Raw genomic sequence first — 19758 nt, 5'->3', positions numbered from 1 at the left:
ACCCTGTTCAAGCCACTGCAGCACCTTTCTCCTTCCTGCTGCCACAGTGATGGAAAATAGTGACACTATTGCGCTTTTTAATGGCTCATTTCACTTAAAAGAAACTCACAGATGGTTCCGTTGACAAGTCAAAAGTAGTATGCACCTTGTGTCAAACAAAATTCAAACATCATCAAAGTTCACTGGGTTTGAGCTACCATCAACGGGCTGAGCATACAGGCTCATCTAATCACACTGATGTCAGCGGGCAACCACATTGCCAAAGCCGGACAAGCATGATTTTAGAGTGCGAGCCGCAAATCTGTGGATGAAACTAAATCTAAGAAGTTAACTACAATGTTTGCTAAATGGGTCGCAAATGACTGCAGACTTGTCAGCATCGTGGAAGTTTTGGATTTAAGGGAGGTCATCAGGTTGACACACACAGTATTTCACCGATTAAGCAGTTTGAAGTTGTCTCCTACCTCACAGTCATGTTTTCAATCTATCTACAATTCAAGAGCATGAAGTAAAGTTCTTTGCATTCATTTGATTTCCAAACACTTTTGTAAGAACTGCTTTACCTTGTTAATATGGACTTCAAAGCGGTTTTAAAATGCGAAATGATGGAATTTTAAACATGCGGTAAAAATGTGATGAATCACAATTTACCATCAAAATTAAGCGATTAATCATGATTAAAGAGGTAAATCGTTTGACCGCACTACTATTTAGTTTGGCCATCCGTCATCTGAAAAATATTTGATTTACGCAGATGTAAGACAGATGACCTTTGAAGATTTGTCTTGTTTGTCATCAGGCGCCTCTTTGAATCATCTCTCAAGCATGCCCACATATTCACACACTCTCTAATCAGACTGCAGTAATCTCTCAACTGCTTTACTCAAAGCTGTGGATACAAAGAGTGGCTCTGTTTGGTGTACAACATCTGAAGGGTGTACTGGCACTAAATCTAACCAACAGGAGTGTTCTGGTCTGGGGATCTCAGAGTTCACAGTCACACAATCAGTTACTGAAAATTAATCTGTGATGACTCTGACTGATCCTTCATGTTGGTTAGAATAAAATAAACATTACTTTTATTCACGCAAATCACCCATATACATAAACACACATTAACACGCATACACACACACACACACACACACACAGGCCAGTACTTGATCCAACTCAGTGCAGGAGGTTGACGTGGGTGAGTGTCTCCAATCAGACCAGACCAGACTGCACTTTGTGGGAGTTTGCCTCTATCTGAACACACACACAAACACGCACGCACACACACGCTCAGATGGATGAGACAAAATGCTTTTGCTGATTTAAAGTCATTAATGTTGACTGAAGGTTGATAAGTTCAAGTTCATTTGTGTCCCATAATTTCATACAAGTAGGATTTGTTTTGCCTTAGGGTCAGAAAACATCACAACTAAGTAACTATAGAAACAGAAATAAATAAAAGTAAAGGACGTTGAGTCCAGAAAAAAATTAATTAATTAATTAAAGTTGTAAGCCTCAGATCAGCACATTGGCTTTGCTGTGCTCTAGATGCACAAATGTTAAATGTTATCTCATTTTTGTGGAGATAGCTGTGAGAACATAAAGAGGGCAGGTGCTTTGTGATCTGCAGGTTTCACCCCACTTGGTGTATTTACCGACATTTACTAATGATGTCTTCAGGATATGACTGACTTCTACTGTATATTTACCCAAATATATGCACTTAATGTCACTGCCAGCACATATCCAGTGCCATAATATTTTCATTTTGTGCAGACATTCCTCATTTGCCGGGGTTCAGACCTTTAAATCTGCCTTCTCCACTGAGGTCAAGTTGAGTGGAATACATGTACTTTATGTCACTTCTAGCAGTTCACTACCATAATATTTTCAGCTTGTGCATACATTCCTCATTTGCCTGGGATCAGACCTTGAATCTACCCACTCCACTGTAAACAGAGTGCAACAAGTTCACAGTTCTGTCTGACATGAGGCAAATTCCTCATACATTGCATGCAGCCATTGGTTTTAATTCATTAGTACATCCAGGGTCCTCAGACTTAAATAACCCATAAATCAGCCAGATTACTCATTCCTAGACGGGTGCACTGATGCTCTTTTTTGATAAACCATAAATACCAGCTAAATTTAAACGATACTCTATGTTGAATCAAATCTCATCACACATTTGATAGAGTAATGCCACTGAAGATTGTTGTTCTTGAAAATGAAAGCCCTCTCTTTGCAGATGACACAGAAAATAGTCACATTAAACTCAAAGAAAATTAACCATCTCCTCTTCTTTTGGGTTCAAAGCGAGATATTTTGTATAAAATACAAGGCCTGTTCAGCTCTGATTTTTTGGCATTGCTTGAAAATTATCATTGTAAAAGAAAATCCAAAAAGGAAAAAAAGGAAAAATTTGCAGGCCAGATGTAATAATAAATTCGAACCATGTAGGGGGTCTTGTGAAATCGTCTCGTGGGTTGGATTTGGCCTGCCCTGTGGTATCAAAATCAATTTGCAGAGTCCTCAAACTGACTGGTAACTGGTTGGTTACAAAACATGCCACATTATTTATTTCACAACCACAATTTTTGTGCATATTGTTTATGTTTCAGCTTAGATTTCCTGGCAACATACAGTGCTGAACAGTGGCTTATTCAAGCCTTAGATGTCAGACCTTCTCACAACTTGGTTCATGAAGGCATCATAGTGGCAGAACTTCCAGATCAATCTATTGATCATCAACTGCAATGTAAAGTTAATGGGCAAAAACATTTAAAACACATTAGTATATTTTTCTTAGTCTCTTTTTCTTTCTGTTTTTTTGTTTCTTTCTCCCTCTCTGTCTGACCATCTGTGTTTGTGTGGCCCTCTAGTCGTGAACCAGGAGGGACAGCCTCTCATCGAGGGGAAGCTGAAGGAGAAGCAGGTCCGCTGGAAGTTCATCAAGCGCTGGAAAACCCGCTACTTCACCTTGGCAGGAAACCAGCTACTCTTCCGGAGAGGCAAATCAGTACGTAACCGCTGAAAATGAAGCCTCCTCACACATGTACACTGTCTCTTGCCTCTCACTCAGAAAATCTTCAATAATGTTTCCTTGTTCCGTGTCATTTGAATCATGATGAAACTCAGTATGAAACAGTGGAAATCTCATCTCGTGATAAGCTCAACTGTCCCTCAGGAGCATCCAGTGAATCGGACTGTAACAAACTTTGGCCCCAGTAAGGACTCTTGGGGGATTCCCAAGGCCAAAGCATGATGCCGCAACATGAGTCACTCTCACCCACTTTAACTCAAAACAGATATCATTACGCACACAAGTAGCAAACACAGAGCAGGAGGTACTGCCTCGTACAGTGTGTGTGAGTGAAAAAAAGACTATTTTCATCTGAGCAAAGGTGAGGAGATTTCCCTGCGGGTTCCAACAACACAGATTTTCTTCCAACTTCGCCATGTGTGCTTAAGACTTACTGTAAGGTCGAACAAAGGCTGAAGTCACTAATAAGAGCTGTTGTGCAAAGGGAAAGTTTGTTTTATCAAAACACAGCAAAAGCAGTACAATGAAAAATCTGCGAAGTTCAGAGGTCAAAAAAGCTTGCTAAAAAATAAGTTTAAGTTTGATTTTATCCAGCTGACAAAAAGAAAAATATTGTCTTTCAGCTTGGTTTGTGAGAAAATCAGATTTATTGTGAAATTTTACTACACCTGTGTGTATCCGTGCTTATATCAGGGTTCATGGCAGTCTTTTACGAGAGTGAAACAATTAATTATAATTGAAATAATTTCCACAGCCAACAGGGGATCTGGTGTCCTCTGGATCTTTAGACATGTTTATACAATCACTTTCCAAAAACTAGCGAGAGGCACGACATCACAGAGAAGTATCTGGAAACAGAGGGGGTATTCTCTGGTTGAAATGCAGAAGTAGAGTTGAGCTTTTTTTTTAACTCCTAACAATAGTCTTTGTGCTCCTATCCAGATGGTAATGGATTCCTCTCGTTTTGCAGCAGCCACAAATTGGAAAGGTTTTGCGTCTTTGTTCTCTGAGCTCGGTCCGTCTTTGCCAGCATGTTCTGGAGGTGGTTGGTATGTTGTGAAAGACCTTTTCCCAAATGGGGAGTGAGATTAAGATCCAAAAAGTGTTGTTTTCTGTACGTTGATTGGTCAAGTAGCTTTGACACACTGAGAGGTTTGAAAACATTCCCCCAAACCACACAAAGCTAAGTAGTGTATCTCACAATGGTAGTTACATTGATGCATTTATTTCCACAAGCATTTACCAAGTGCATCAAATATTCTGAACAGAATATTGAACACCTATTTTCTCTATATTGTCACTTAGTACCAGGTTTATCCATCACTAAATGCTGTATTTTCTCCTCAAAGGAATGCTTCACCCACAAAATGAACATTTCTATATCAGTTAGTCACTCTGTCTTAGGTCAAATTCGGGAAGAAAATATTTTCTCGCCTTCCTCTACGGTGAACAAGGAATACAAAATATCAAAACATCAGTTTACGAACTCTCACAAAACTCGTGCAGTCGTATGCTCAGTACTACCCAAACACATTATGCATTTTCACTGAAACCTTGCTATTTTAAACACTTCTGCATGAACAGTCCCAGACCTGAGAGAGTAGCCTGCCTGGGCAAGTGTGTGCATTTGACTAGATAAATGAGACTTGAATTACAGTGCATGAGTTGAGTGTACATTTGTGAACTTAGTTTTGCTGTTAAATGCGACTCCCTCCATCAATAACTTTGTAGTTTGGAATCCTTATTCACTTTGCAGGCATGTGAGATAAACACAAATTCAGTGTAACACCGGGGGAAGTAAGTGATCCACAAATGATTATTTTGTGGATAAAGTATTCATTTGATTTGGACCAGACAGAGAGTGATGGAAAACCAAAGACAGGTCTCGACTTCAATTTCACAAGTCGTCATGTAGGAATACAAAGGAAGATAGAGACAAAGAGAGGAAATGAATATGTACACCTTATCCAGTTTTATCTGACAGAACCTTGGACATTGTGTTTCTTATCAATATGACATAAAGGAAGCATTATTTTTTATTGTTTCTGCTACAGGCAGCCATTAGTTTCTGTTTATTTTACTGTTAATACACCTAAAACTGGCTTGCATTAAGTAATCCATTACTGTGAATATTTCTTGTGTCTTTGGGTTTCTTGAAGGCACTATATAAATCTAAGTTATTATTAATATTAATAATATTACTAAATCTTGTCATATTTTTGTTAAAGTTCAACTGATTAAACGCTCATTGCTTAGTTATGGTGAACTCACTTACTCTGAGATGCTCCAAATCCAGCTTATCATTTATTTACAGGATGATTTGTTTTGTCTGAAAATATGAGCAGAAGAGAAAAAAAAAGGCAAACATGAAAAAAAGGCAAACATGCACATTGCGAAAAAAGATGATTTGGACAGCTTACAGAATGGTTCTGTTCAGCATCATAGTTGTATAGTTGTAGTGTTGTGAGTGTCACTGCCAGTCTGAAAAAAATAACTTCTCGAAGAAAACAAATATGAATAATGATATAATTGTATCATAATATTATTATTTTTTTAAATTGCCATCTCAATAAATACAGACAAAATTACATTAATCTCTTTGGACACCTTGAATATTTTTTGCAATCCAAAGGATGTCAAGTTTTTCATTTCATACCAGCACCATTATACTAAAATGCAAGCTGTCAAATGCAAGGAAATAATTAATTAGTTACACATTAAAGGTACAAAGCACTAACAAAAAAAAGGTTAATGCAGTGTGTTTGGTTAGTATTATGATTCATCATTTTAGCGTCATGCGTCTATTTGAATCACTACATGAATCCACTGACATGAATATTCTGTGGGACACATCAGACCCACAGCACAGCCAGCCGGGAGGTAAAACTGTGAACACACACATACACACACACACACACACACAGACACTAGATAGACAGGATGTGGAAAGTTGCCACAGGTCTTGCTATGTGGTTATAACCACATAGCGAATGATGGAATAAGGGGACATGGCTGTGGTGCAATACACACACAACTACACCTCCTCATGTTCACAAATACACACATTCATAAGAACCTAGATGTGCTGTGCAGCAGTTCTGGAGGATTTCATTTCCTGTCTTGGAAAAGCAGCAGAACAAAGTGTAATTGTTCATCCTGTGGGTGGTTTGCTCTGAGGTAGCACACACTGGAAACAACACTGTGACACATTATTGTGATGCTGAAATGATACGACTACATCTGACATTGTGGCAACAACACCTATTGATATGTTTAAAATGAACAAGCTTAAATGACGAAAGGTTTGTTTAAACAAAAATTACATCACTAGGAGCTGAGCCTGTTGTCCAGCTCCAGTGACTAAAATCTGTGGTCTGGTTAAAATACACAGTTTAAAATGGCCAGAGTTTAAGAAGTTAATTGTAAAAAATTTGGCTTAAAAGTAAATTTAAATCTATTTCTGACAGAGGGTATTGTACTTTTTTAAAAACTTTGTTTGTACTTTTTATTCCACCAACTTACAGCTATAGTTTCTAGTTTTTTAGAGGATCAACAAAACATAAAATAATTTTATAAAATACGATACATTATATAGGATTTTAAAAAACAGTATGTAAAGTAGATACAGTGTTCTCCATCTCAACCAATGACAATAGCAATAAAATGATGCATACATGTTTATGCATAAGTAAAAGCAATCCAGTAATATTATATCTAACACTGATATAATTTTACTTTGGCAACATTGAGTTTAAAAACACCACAGAATGGTGTCGTTATCTTTAGTTAAATAAAAAGACTTGATTACAGCATTCACCAAGAACAAATGCACAAAGCATTTGCTTTTTTATTAAGATCTCTTTTCCTGAGCCTGCATTCACTCACATGCTGTTCATCTCCACATGATATGGAGCATCCATGAACTACACAAAGGCTTTGGGAAAATGAAGAATTGTGTGGTTTTATTTTTATTTTTATACCTTTCATTATCTGTCCTCCCCACAGAAAGATGAGCTGGATGACATCCCAATTGAGCTGAGCAAGGTGCAAAGTGTCAAGGTGAGGAATTACATTGTGATCATCCCTCAAGAAACTGCTCCCAAAACTTTTCATCTTCACCATTGATTTCATGTTTTTGAATAAAGAGTGGTTTACCTGGTCTCGTGGCTGTGGTTTTACTTTTAAAGTAGGTTACATATAATATCATCTTAGATTATAGATTAGATTACAGTGTGCTCTGTGGATGCTTTAAATCCTCTTCTTTCAATTTCTGTAATTTAAGAAGGCAGATTACATTCCCAAATACTGCTACAGCTGGACAATGAAAACATAAATTAGTTAGAAAGAAGGGAGCTACATAAAAGCAAAACACATCGGCTTCAAAAAACACAGCAGCATCGCTTGCCAGAGGCAGAAGTCTGAGTTTGGCATCTTCTTCTTCTCATCTTTCTTATTTTTCTCCATAGGTGGTAGCCAAGAAACGGCGTGATAGGGGGCTGCCGCGGGCTTTCGAGATCTTCACTGACAGTAAGACCTACGTGCTGAAAGCTCAGGATGAGAAGCATGCTGAGGAGTGGCTGCAGTGCATCAACGTGGCCGTGGCCCAGGCCAGAGAGAGAGAGAACAGAGAGGCTACCACGTACCTGTAAGAGCAACAGTAACACAGAAGAGGACGTACTCTGTACAGACTACTGACAGTAAGGACCACGCATACAAACTCATACATAAACAAACAAACGCTGAGTAATATTTGTTCAGCTGTACACAAAAACACACAACATCCACTGCCAGTAGCATAACTTTATTTCTGTAATTATTTGTATATAACACCTATCAAAACAAACAAACGTATGCAGGATTTTTTAATACTTTAAATAAACCAGCAATAACAGACTATATGTATCCAATCAGAATGGTTACATTTTCAAAGCTTACTGTTACACCATGAACTCGTGACAAATATATGTTACAGTACATAAGTGTTAAGGATTAAAGTCACACATGATCTTCACCTGACTGTATCACACAGTGAGGACATTTCAGCTTCCTCTGCTCGTGGCCAGATACGACTGCGAGTTTCAGCAACCCAAAAAAAACCCAGCATCTGTGGAAATGTGGGATTTGTGAGTGTAATGACCCATGATGATTGAGATGAATATGAGGCCAGAGTAGTATTTAGCAATAAAGACTTCATAGGAGCACAGACCTCATAAGGACTTGAAGCAATAATGAGACTGAACAGATTCTCTTGAAAGCAGGAAGGATGAAGAGGAGCCTAATGGACAGCAGATGGGAAGGGCATTCAATCCTGGTAGTGTGTGTGTGTGTGTGTGTGTGTGTGTGTGTGTGTGTGTGTGTGTGTGTGTGTGTGTGTGTGTGTGTGTGTGTGTGTGTGTGTGTGTGTGTGTGTGTGTGTGTGTGTGTGTGTGTGTGTGTGTGTCTGTGTCTGTGTCTGTGTGATAGAGAGTATGATGTAGTCTTAGAAAAATAGTTCAACATTTTGGGAATTATGTTTCTTCACTTTTTTGCCAAAAATTAGATGAGAAAATCCATAGCACACTCTGTTGGCTTCAGCTTCATATTTACTGTACAAACATGTCGGTTAGCTTAGCTAAGCATAAAGGCTAGAAACGGAGAAAAGCACATCTAGCTCTGTCTTAAGGTAAAAAACAAATTGTCATACCATCACCTCTAAAGTATACCAATCAACAACTTACAATGATTTTGTTTAATCTGTACAAAAAACAAAGTGAAACTAGAGACCATCTTGCGACCATCTAAACGTTGGGGGGGCAATGCCCCCTTCTATCTTCCTACCCCCCTATTTCCACCATCCTTGCTTGAACCACAGCCTTTATTGGGATCTCAACAACACACCTGTAAAGATTCTTGACTGCATCTTGCATGTTTTTGTAACACTATTACAGTGACAAAACTTCTCTGCAAACAGACAGACAAATGTATAATCACTTAGAAAAATACTCAAAACCACTTCTGTGGTAGTTCCCACTACTATAGTTGTCTCCAGAACACACACACACACACACACACACACACTTCCACTCCACTCAGCTTTCACTTTGTAATTTTGTTCAGTACCAGAGTGTACTTGAGCAATCATCTACACGGCATTTGTTTATGTTGTTGCTACAGTGTTGAAAAGTGCACCAACTGCAAGATTTCAGGCCCATACAATGGAGTTGACCTTCATATTATGCCTGCTATTGTTTATATTTTGGAGTCAGTGTCAAGACGGATCCTTTCACCCACCTTCCTATTTTATCACATGCAGAGCGCATACACAGATTTTGAGGAGGGATTGAGAAATGCCTCTGCAACTTAACTCTTAACTGCAACTTAACCTGACTCTTCTCCTCTTTGCCCTTTGGGGTAGAGTAAGTCAGATGGTCCAAAACCCAGCACTTAATGATTATCTAGCACTGACAAAGTTGTGTGATGTTGTATGTTGATTGTCATCGTAAGTAGTGATACTGAGATTGCTGAATCTCAGATGCTGAGATCGCTAGTGGTTATTACTTTGGTTTCCAAAAAAAAAAAAGGGGGGGGGGTGCGGCACTGCCACTAGACGGCAATACCTGTGACCAATCACACCTGAAGCACTTTTTGCACTTACTAAGGGTTTTTTCCTTAAGTCTAAATTCTTGCTTGTGTTGTACGTCGCTTTGGATAAAAGCGTCTGCTAAATGAAATTGTAGAATTGTAGAACTCGCCAGCCGCAACTCATGTTAGACAGCAGTCCACTTTTGTGTTTTGGTACGGTTGTTTTAACTTCTGATGCGAACTGTTCCTGAATACACATGAAATGTCCTCCAGATCACATATTCAAGTGGACTCAGGCCTGGGTGTGGTACACAGTGTTTGCACTAATTGAACGAACTGGACTCTGTTGTCTCATGTACTTGGATCCAGGCCCAGGTCACTCATGTGAAAGCCTCCCAAAACATCTTTACCTTTGGACAGAGCCAGACAAGCTCCCTGTCTCCAGCCTTTATGCTAAGATATGCTGATAGCTGCACAGACGTGACAGTAATATTGATCCTCTCATCATCATCATAAACAAGACAGCAGAAAATGTGGAACTATTCCTTGTGAAATATGTATGTATATATATTCAATCCAGTGTTTTGAAATAATTTCTCTCATGTTTGTTTTTTGTATTTTTGATTTATGCTATATTTTTATCATTAACAACAGTTTTACCCCAGTCAGTGGGCAACAGCTCAAGTTGAGCTTTTTAAAAATCAGAAATGTTTCATCTAACATGTAAGAACACCTTGATGAAGAAAACATTTTGACCCAATTTTCTGTTTCTGCTCTTGTACTAAAGGAACTTGTTGAGCAAGTCCCCGAAGACTTAGAGCAGCGTTCAGATTTCTGTTCTTTTGCAATCTTATGGTGCAGGCTATTTTTGGCTTTCCGAACAAGAAACGTCTGCAACAATTCACTCTATGTTTTACGAGGAGCGGTGTCAACTCAACTGTTGCTTAACAGTGGAGTTTGGACCGCAGGTTTCTAAGAAAACAATGAAGTGAATTAGTGGTTTCCTTGTGGATTTAGAGACAGTGCCAGTTCAGTCATACTGATTTAATTTCGATCGACGATTCAGTGAAGGTTTTTGTTTAGACAGCAAGAGACTGAAGGCGATATGCAGCAATCTCAATCCCCATAATTTGAAATCAGGCCCTTTCCAGAGATCAAAGGTCGAAAGCTTGTGTGTTTTGTGGTCTTGGTTTAAACTGTGTGGTTGGGTGAAGTGGATATGAGCATCTGACTGTTAACTTTTGAGCTCTGATTTTTCCTCTAATTTCAGTAGGCTGAAACAGTCTCAGTCTTTACCTTTTTACAACTTTCCAGCTGAAAAATTGCAGCCTGTGGAAGTACATGTGTATGTGGAGCGCTATAAACTCTCTTACCACAATGCAGATGACAAACATGTTGACCCAGTTAAGCTCTGAACTGCCTGCACCAGACAAACTTTCATGGTTAGCCGTGGAAAATCAATTATTTTGTATGATGTCTGATTCTGATCTTTATCTGGATCCACATGTGAAGCATGTGTCTGCCCACAGGTGGAAGCATTGCTCTCCTCTTTGGTCAAATGCTTTTGGTTAAATATGTAAAATGCTATGTTGGCAGTATTTTAAGGTGGCCTTAATCTTAACTTGTGTAACAGACAAGCACATTCTCTGTGGTCGTATTTTGTCCTTCAGCTAAAACTCTGTTAGCTGTGTACAAGCAGTCATAACACTGCCTTTCCCACAGGGTCAGGTTACCACTGTTTGTAGTTTTTGCTGCCCCCCCCCCAGCAGAGCTGACCTGCATCTGCTTGCACATGACATTATTCACATCATGCCTCTCCTTCATATTTTGATTCTCTCCTTCCTTCTTTTTTTTCTGTTAGATTTATGACCCACATAGCTGGCAATGCACCCCAATGTCAGGGGGAAACCCACAATAACTGCAACAGATGTTTTTCTAAAATGTAACATCTTTTTAACATTTTTTTTTTGAATTGCTAGTGGCCTGGCTCTAGAGATGGCAACATCAGTCTATCTTTTGGTGGACACTTCTTTGGTCCAGACTGAAATACCTCAACGTCAATCACGTCTGGTGTGATGTGAGTTGGGCGGCAGTCGAAGGTGGGGACCTCGGCTGCAGAAGCTAGCTCTAGAGACGTGGAATGTCACCTCCCTGGTGGGGAAGGAGCCTGAGCTGGTGCGCAAGGTTGAGAAGTTGCAACTAGATGTAGTTGGCCTCACCTCAACACATAGCATGGGCTCCTCGAGAGGGGTTGGACTCTCTTCCACTCTGGACTTGCCACTGGTGAGAGGCCCAGGCAGGGGTGGCAATACTTATTGCCCCCTGGCTCGGTGCGTGTATGTTGGATTTGTTGTTGTTTTACCCTGGTGGACGAGAGGGAAGCCTCCCTCTGCCTTTGGGTGGGGGGGGGGCAGATCCTGACTGCTGTTTGTGCCTATGGTCCAAACGGCAGCTCAGAGTATCCACACTTTTTGGAGTCCTTGGAGGAGGTGCTGGAGAGTGTACCTTCTGGGGATTCCCTCATTCTGCTGGGGGACTTCAATGCTCACGTTAGCAACGACAGTGAGACCTGGAGGGGCGTGATAGGGAGGAACGGCCCCCCTGGTCTGAACCCGAGTGGTGTTTTGTTATTGGACTTGTGTGCTCGCCACAGATTGTCCATAACAAACACTATATTCAGGCATAAGGGTGTCCATGTGTGCACTTGGGGGACCGGAGGGTGTATTCCTACTATAGGGGGATCACACTCTTCAGCCTCCCTGGTAAGGTCTATTCAGGGGTACTGGAGAGGAGGGTCTGTGGAATAGTGGAACCTCGGATTCAGGAGGAGAAATGCGTTTTTCGTTCTGGTTGTGGAACTGTGGACCAGCTCTGGACCCTTGGCAGGATCCTTGAGGGCACATGGGAGTTTGCCCAACCAGTCCACATGTGCTTTGTGGACTTGGAGAAGGCATTCGACCGTGTCCCCCGGGGAGTCCTGTGGGGGGTTCTCCGGGAGTATGGGGTATCGGACCCCCTGATACGGGCCGTCCATTCCCTGTACGACCGGTGCCAGAGCTTGGTCCACATTGTTGGCAGTAATCTGACTCATTTCCAGTGAGGGTTGGACTCCACCAGGGCTGCCCTTTGTCTGTTCATAACTTTCATGGACAGAATTTCTAGGCGCAGCCAGGGCGTTGAGGGGGTCCGGTTTGGTGACCTCAACATTAGGTCGTTGCTTTTTGCAGATGATGTGTTCCCGTTGGCTTCATCAGGCCGTGACCTTCAGCTCTCACTGGATCGATTCACAGCCGAGTGTGAAGCGACCGGGATGAGAATCAGCACTTCCAAATCCGAGGCCATGGTTCTCAGCTGGAAAAGGATGGAGTGCCCTTCCAGATCGGGGAAGAGATCCTGCCCCAAGTGGAGGCGTTTAAGTACCTTGGGGTCTTGTTCACGAGTGAGGGAAGGATGGAGCAGGAGATCGACAGGTGGATCAGTGCAGCATCTGCAGTGATGCGGACTCTGCGCCGATCTGTCGTGGTGAAGAGGGCGCTGAGCCGAAAGGCAAAGCTTTCGATTTACCGATCGATCGTCATTCCTACCCTCACCTATTGTCACGAGCTTTGGGTAGTGACTGAAGATAGATAGATACATAGCTGCCCCCAGTTTTATCCATTATCATTTGTCTGAAAGCAAACAAACTTTCGTGTCTTGCATTTGTCTTATGGAAACCCACACCTATATGGATTGAAACAAAAAGTATGCAAGCTAACCTATGCTACACACACACACATACACTTGACCATATGTGCTGGAAAGCAAATATTAAATCTACAGCTACCCCTAAGTGAAGTTCAGAGCGTCTTCTAGCCTCCTCTCTAAATGTACCATGAAGCTAACTTTACCCTTTTTCAGTTGCAGTGTTGATTTCTTGGTGTTTGAAGTGAATGTCTGATCTTATGAATGTCAAAGTTGTGTCAAACTAACAATGTGAACTCTCTCTGCCGTCACGCTGCCATGTGGGTCTAGTTTCCAAGCCTCCGGCATTCACAGCCAAAATAAGGGATTGTTTTAGGGTACTTTTCTCTTAATGAAATACATTTGTAGGCAGCTGTGTAAATAGACTGGAGGATAGATACTGTAGCACCTATCTATCTATCTATCTGTCTATCTATCTATCTATCTATCTGTCTGTCTGTCTGTCTGTCTGTCTGTCTGTCTGTCATCTCACACTAGAGAGAAGTGAGCTGTTATTTTCACTACTTTAAAGCACAATGAGATTACATTAACAGTTTAGAAAGTGGAAGCAGTGCTGTAGATTTTAACAAACATACACTGAATATGTGAAAAGGATGAGTATTTAAGTTTCTGATTGTATAAAAACATTTTCAGCATAAATATCAGCCTTGTGTAAAGAATCATAGGAAAGGTTGTTTTTTTTTTTTACTTTAGAGTGTCATTACATTTTGATTTCATGTTTGATTTTTGATATAAGGTTAATATTTATTTTTTACAAGCGCTGTTTTAACACTTCAATGATGTCTGGACAAAGAATGTTGCTTCTGTCGTCCTCTTCCATTGTTTTTATATCACTATGAATTAATACTGCAAACAACAGAATGCTGTATTTTATTTACAATTAAACAGGTATTGTGCATTTGCTTGTTGAACCTTTTGCATGTCTGATAGACTTTTTTTTTCGTGACAGAATTGTACAATGAATCTTCACAAGTTAAATCTCTTAAGTTTCTCCATCTTCCCACACCTGGGTTTGATTGGATACTTGAAGTTAAAGAAAGAGATACAAATAAAATAATTGAAAAAATTGAATAATGGTTTCCTGGATCTTCACAAGAAGAAATGGGCAAACTGATTTGAACAGAGTAGGGACTGTCTCTGTGCAAGACCAGCTTTAGCTAATTTGTCCAGTTCACTTACTAGGTTGACTCACTGAGCCTTGCCCACTGTGAAAGAAATCCTGTGGCCAAAAGCTTCAGTGTGTTTCTTCGGTGCTCTCCTGAAACACTAACACACAAACACTGGCAGCAGTATACTAAAATTATTCCACATGCCTACCGCTTAAACCAAAGCATTCCTTCCTCCGTGCGTGTAGCTTGGTGCTGTCCCTGCAATCCAAAAAGCTTTCTTCGACTATAAACTCTTCAGATTGAATCTCTCTCCCACAGTCAGTCTGTCATGATGGTTGTGATCCAGAAACCAGTTTCACACATCAGCTGAACTGGGGCTGGCAGAGCCGATTACTTGACATTCCCAAACTGCCATTATGTTCCCATTTCAAGCATTCAAAAGCACTCCAAGAGACAGATTAGTTGCAAAGGAAGGGAGAAAAAAGTGGATCAGCTCAACCACAAGATTTAGAGGATGACTCAGTGTGAAGTGTTATGGACCTTTTGGCAATAAGTAGGGATTGTATAAGTGTATGATTTGATTATGGGCAAGTTTTTCATTTCTGCACTTTTAACAGCAAAATGTACTGAACCTCTCTGAGTTGTCTGAGTTTTAGCTTGAGCATTTGAATCCAACAAATTAGTTTTTCACTACGAATTCTTTTTGACAGTTGTCTTCATGTTCATACCAGGGCCATAATCAACTATTTAACATTTGTAGGGTTGGGGGGCTGTCAAAGTACACCCTCTGCTCTATTATGATATTTGTACATATTTTACAATTACATTTTTATGCCATGCAGTCATATGAAATTTGTTATGGTGTACTATATTGTGAATTATTAATGCATATTCTGTGCCATGCTTGGACATCATAATATTCCACAATTGTTAAATGGTATTTTGAACAAAACTATGACTTTTTTATGTTTTGAACACATGCAATAACGTGTCTTTTAGTTGCCATTTGGGAGAACATATACCATGATTTTTTATGCCATTTTGGACAACATACTATAATATCACATTTTTTAATGGTATTTTGGACGACATACAATACTGCTACATTTTTATGCCATTTTAACAACACACTATACAATGACTTTTTTGTGCTATTTTGAATGTTATGCTATATGATTTGTTTATGCCATTTTAGACTACATGCTATGCCATGACATTAATGCCACTTTGGACGACATACTATACATTTAATTTTTTTATGCTATTTTGGATGACACACAGTTATGTGAATTTTTTTGTTTAATTTTGGGCAACATATCATGCTATGATTTTTTTATGCCATTTTGGACAACAAATATGGTTTAATTTTATATGATTTTGGACAACATATTATACCATGACTTTTTTAGGCTATTTTGAACAACATACTATGCATTATGTGGTCTTTTTATATACCATGTGGTCAAAAATTATGAAAAAACATCATAGTTTAACATCCTAAAAAATGGTGGAAAAAAGTCAGTATAGCATGTTGTCAAAAATTATCAAAAAACTACATGTTATCACATGTTCAAGAATGATGAAAAAATGCCATAGTATAGCACGTCTTCAAAAATAATAACAAAACCCCTCAGTATAGCACTACAGATGCCCTAAAAGGACATGTTTCCAGACTTTTTATTTTCTTCATTTTCTTGTGATAACGACATATAATTTTTCTCATTATCTCGGGGAAAAGAAGCCCGTTTTGTGGAGATAATGACATATTTTTCTGGAGATTAAGAAAACAAAACATCATGCTGGTCACCTTGATAGCCAAGAGGAGCCACCCGTCCACCCCTGCTAATGAGGCAAGTTAAGTCTATTTTTGCTTGTTTAGTGCTTTTGTAACTCTGAGGATACTACTTCTGATTACAAGTCTGATATTTTGTTTCCTTAAAGCTGCAGTTGGTAACTCTGAAGAGAGGGAAATTGAAAGAGTACAGCCCGCATGTCCCTCCTCCCAGCTCTCTGCTTCCCCTCAGCTCCTCCACGCAGGCTCATAACTACGGCAACCGATGTGGCCGCGGACACGACATGGCGAGCACACCGGTAAGAACGAGATACAAACTATAAAGGCAGAAAAAGCGTGTTTTAACAATTCTTTACTGTTACCCTTGTTACATGTAAACATTGTGAGTACTGTCCTGTATTGTAAATAGATTGTTTTAGCCAGCTCCTATATCCCCAAATTGCTTTAAAATGTATGCAACTTTACTGTTCTATAATTAAAATTGTTTTCAAAATAGCGTTTTTCTAATTGCACACATCAAACAACAAATTACCACAATATATGATCGCAATAGCTACTTCTTTAACAAATTTTAAACAATATAAAGATCTGTATGTGTGACGTTGAGATTCACGGTCAATACTAGACGTGTAATGTCTCAACAGTAAGACCTGAGAAGCTTATGAATACAGAAATGATGACACTTTACATATTTTTAAGTTTTATTTTATAGATGGCTGAAATTCAAGGTATCGCACTACTGGTTGTTCGATTGTTGGTAGCATCAGTTTTGTCCGTGACCTTTTGTACACATTAATGCTTCAAATGAAATCAGACTGCACAATATGAAATTTCAAAAAATGGTTTAATAAAACATATTTTTTAAAATACAATGAATACCTGTCTTTCCTTGCAACATGACACTTTTCAAGCATTAATTGTAAACAATATAATTGTCACAGTAGGCTTTCTCAGTGAAACAATAGTTAGGTTACATATTAACAGTTTAACTATATGCATACATTTCAGAATGGCTTAAACAAACAATTTTAATTATAGATCTATTTATACTATATTTGATTAATTATTTTTTCATTTGGTGTGTCAGCAAAAACTGAAGAATGTGCATAAATTTCCTGATTAGCAAGCTGCTCTGTTTTGTCTGAAAATCAGGCCAAAACAAACATTGTTCAATGTACAGTCCAGACATTAAAGTAACACATTTAACATAAGCGCAGCTGACACAAGTACATTTGTCCATTTATAAACTGTAAAAGAGAACTTTATCAAAATAACTGCAAATGTTCTTTCCATCAACTATTTATCACTCCTCTGAGAAAGGAAACAATGTGTTTTCTTGAGTCGAACCTCATCATTGGACAACTCGAGGCAGAATTCTTTATCCTTTATTTCAACGGCCTGCTGGATGCTGCACGCTCTGTATTTAAAAGGACACTTGACTTCCAGGCAGCCTTTCCCACAGCAGTCGCACAGTGTGAGTCCATCGAGGGAGGCTCCTATGTGCGGGAAGCTGGTATTAATTAGAAACCCACACTGCTCAACTTTTAGGTTTGCGTGATGAGGTGCTCTGCTTTGATGGTAGGCCTTTTGAGCAGTCATCTCATGCTCGACACCCCATCTAGTCTGCCCGGTGGACACTGTGCTGTGGGTTGCACACTGTTTTAATAACTCTCATGGCAGGCCTTTCCAAATTTGTGGCATATACAGCATGCATATTTGAGGCTGTTATCCTTCCAGCACGATATGCATACCAAGAAGATGACATAAGTTGTGGTCGTGTGCACATCTCAACAGCTGCTGCCTGAGTATCAGTTACACATGCAGCATCCCTGCATTTCTTGGAGCATTTGAGCAAAAAATGGCAAAAAACGCCATAGTATAGTATGTCGAAAATGTCAAATTTTGACACGTCATAAATGTAGCTAAAAACCACCTATAATACCTTGTAGTGTCACATTATACCTTACAGAGTGGAAATGAGAGCCAAAAAAGGCCAAAAACATCATAATTTAGCATGTTGAAAAGATGGGAAAAAAACGCCATATTATTGTATGTAAAATGTCAAATTTTGACATGTCATGAACATGGCTGAAAACCACCGAAAAATAGCTTGTACAGGACTATGTTATTTTTTGACATATTATCAATTAAATTATTTTTTTTGGCTTTAACACTTTATATGATCAAATTATGCAGATCACTTTGTTTTAATTTTTCACTTTCTTTATTATTTATATAATCTGCTCTCACAAGCTATGATAGGTGGTTTTTAGCCATTTTTATGATGTGTAAAAATCATAATAATCATAATTTAGCATGACGAAAAAATGGCAAAAAACGCCATAGTATAGTATGTCGAAAATGTCAAATTTTGACACGTCATAAAAATGGCTAAAACCCACCTATCATAGCTCGTAGAGTCGCGTTATACCATAAGAAGTGGAAATAAAAGCCAAAAAAGGCCAAAAACATCGGAATTTAGCATGTTGAAAAATGGCAAAAACGCCATAGTATAGTATGTCGAAAATGTCAAATTTTGACATCACATAAAAATGGCTAAAACCCACCTATAATATCTTGTAGAGTCACATATACCATAAGAAGTGCAAATAAAAGCCAAAAAGGTCAAAAACATCATAATTTAGCATGTTGAAAAAATGGCAAAAAACGCCATAGTATAGTATGTCGAAAATGTCAAATTTTGACACGTCATAAAAATAGCTAAAACCCACCTATCCTAGCTCGTAGAGTCGCTTATACCATACTTAGTGGAAATAAAAGCCAAAAAATCAAAAACATCAGAATTTAGCATGTTGAAAAAATGGCAAAAAACGCCATAGTATAGTATGTCGAAAATGTCAAATTTTGACACGTCATAAAAATGGCTAAAAACCACCTATAATAGCTTGTAGAGTCGCCTTATACCATAAGAAGTGGAAATGAAAGCCAAAAAAGGCCAAAAACATCATAATTTAGCATGTTGAAAAAATGGCAAAAAACGCCATAGTATAGTATGTCGAAAATGTCAAATTTTGACACGTCATAAAAATGGCTAAAAACCACCTATAATAGCTTGCAGAGTCGCTCATAGTACCATACTTAGTGGAAATAAAAGCCAAAAAAGGTCAAAAACATCATAATTTAGCATGTTGAAAAATGGCAAAAACGCCATAGTATAGTATGTCGAAAATGTCAAATTTTGACACGCCATAAAAATGGCTAAAACCACCTATAATAGCTTGCAGAGTCGCCTCATAGTGTGCAAAGTGGAAATAAAAGCCAAAACAGGCCCAAAACATCATAATTTAGCATGTTGAAAAAATGGCAAAAAACGCCATAGTATAGTATGTCGAAAATGTCAAATTTTGACACGTCATAAAAATGGCTAAAAACCACCTATAATAGCTTGCAGAGTCGTGTGATAGTGTGCAAAGTGGAAATAAAAGCCAAAAAAGGTCAAAAACATCATAATTTAGCATGTTGAAAAAATGGCAAAAAACGCCATAGTATAGTATGTC

The 19758-nt window shown here is 38.9% G+C and overlaps 1 protein-coding gene across 3 annotated transcripts in view; it reads left to right on the top strand.

Annotated features, from left to right (window-relative positions):
• The window catches only part of veph1 (ventricular zone expressed PH domain-containing 1), a 102258-nt gene extending 85233 nt beyond the window's left edge, over nucleotides 1-17025 (top strand). For 2 of the 3 annotated variants that reach the window (XM_088078780.1, XM_088078779.1), the window contains exons 13-15: nucleotides 2877-3013; nucleotides 7043-7096; nucleotides 7504-17025. In XM_088078780.1, coding sequence (XP_087934906.1) covers nucleotides 2877-3013; nucleotides 7043-7096; nucleotides 7504-7686 — 374 coding nt within the window. In that variant the 3' untranslated portion in view covers nucleotides 7687-17025. The remainder of the gene's footprint in view (nucleotides 1-2876; nucleotides 3014-7042; nucleotides 7097-7503) is intronic. The other variant, XM_088078781.1, reaches the window with a different exon arrangement.
• Nucleotides 17026-19758: the final 2733 nt, after the last annotated feature.

The sequence above is a fragment of the Plectropomus leopardus genome, chromosome 6 (assembly GCF_026936395.1).
Source record: "Plectropomus leopardus strain MGB_pleo_1.0 chromosome 6, ASM2693639v1, whole genome shotgun sequence".
Classification (NCBI taxonomy): domain Eukaryota; kingdom Metazoa; phylum Chordata; class Actinopteri; order Perciformes; family Serranidae; genus Plectropomus; species Plectropomus leopardus.
Note: the sequence above shows the minus strand (reverse complement) of the source record. Positions and strands in the feature narration are given on the sequence as shown.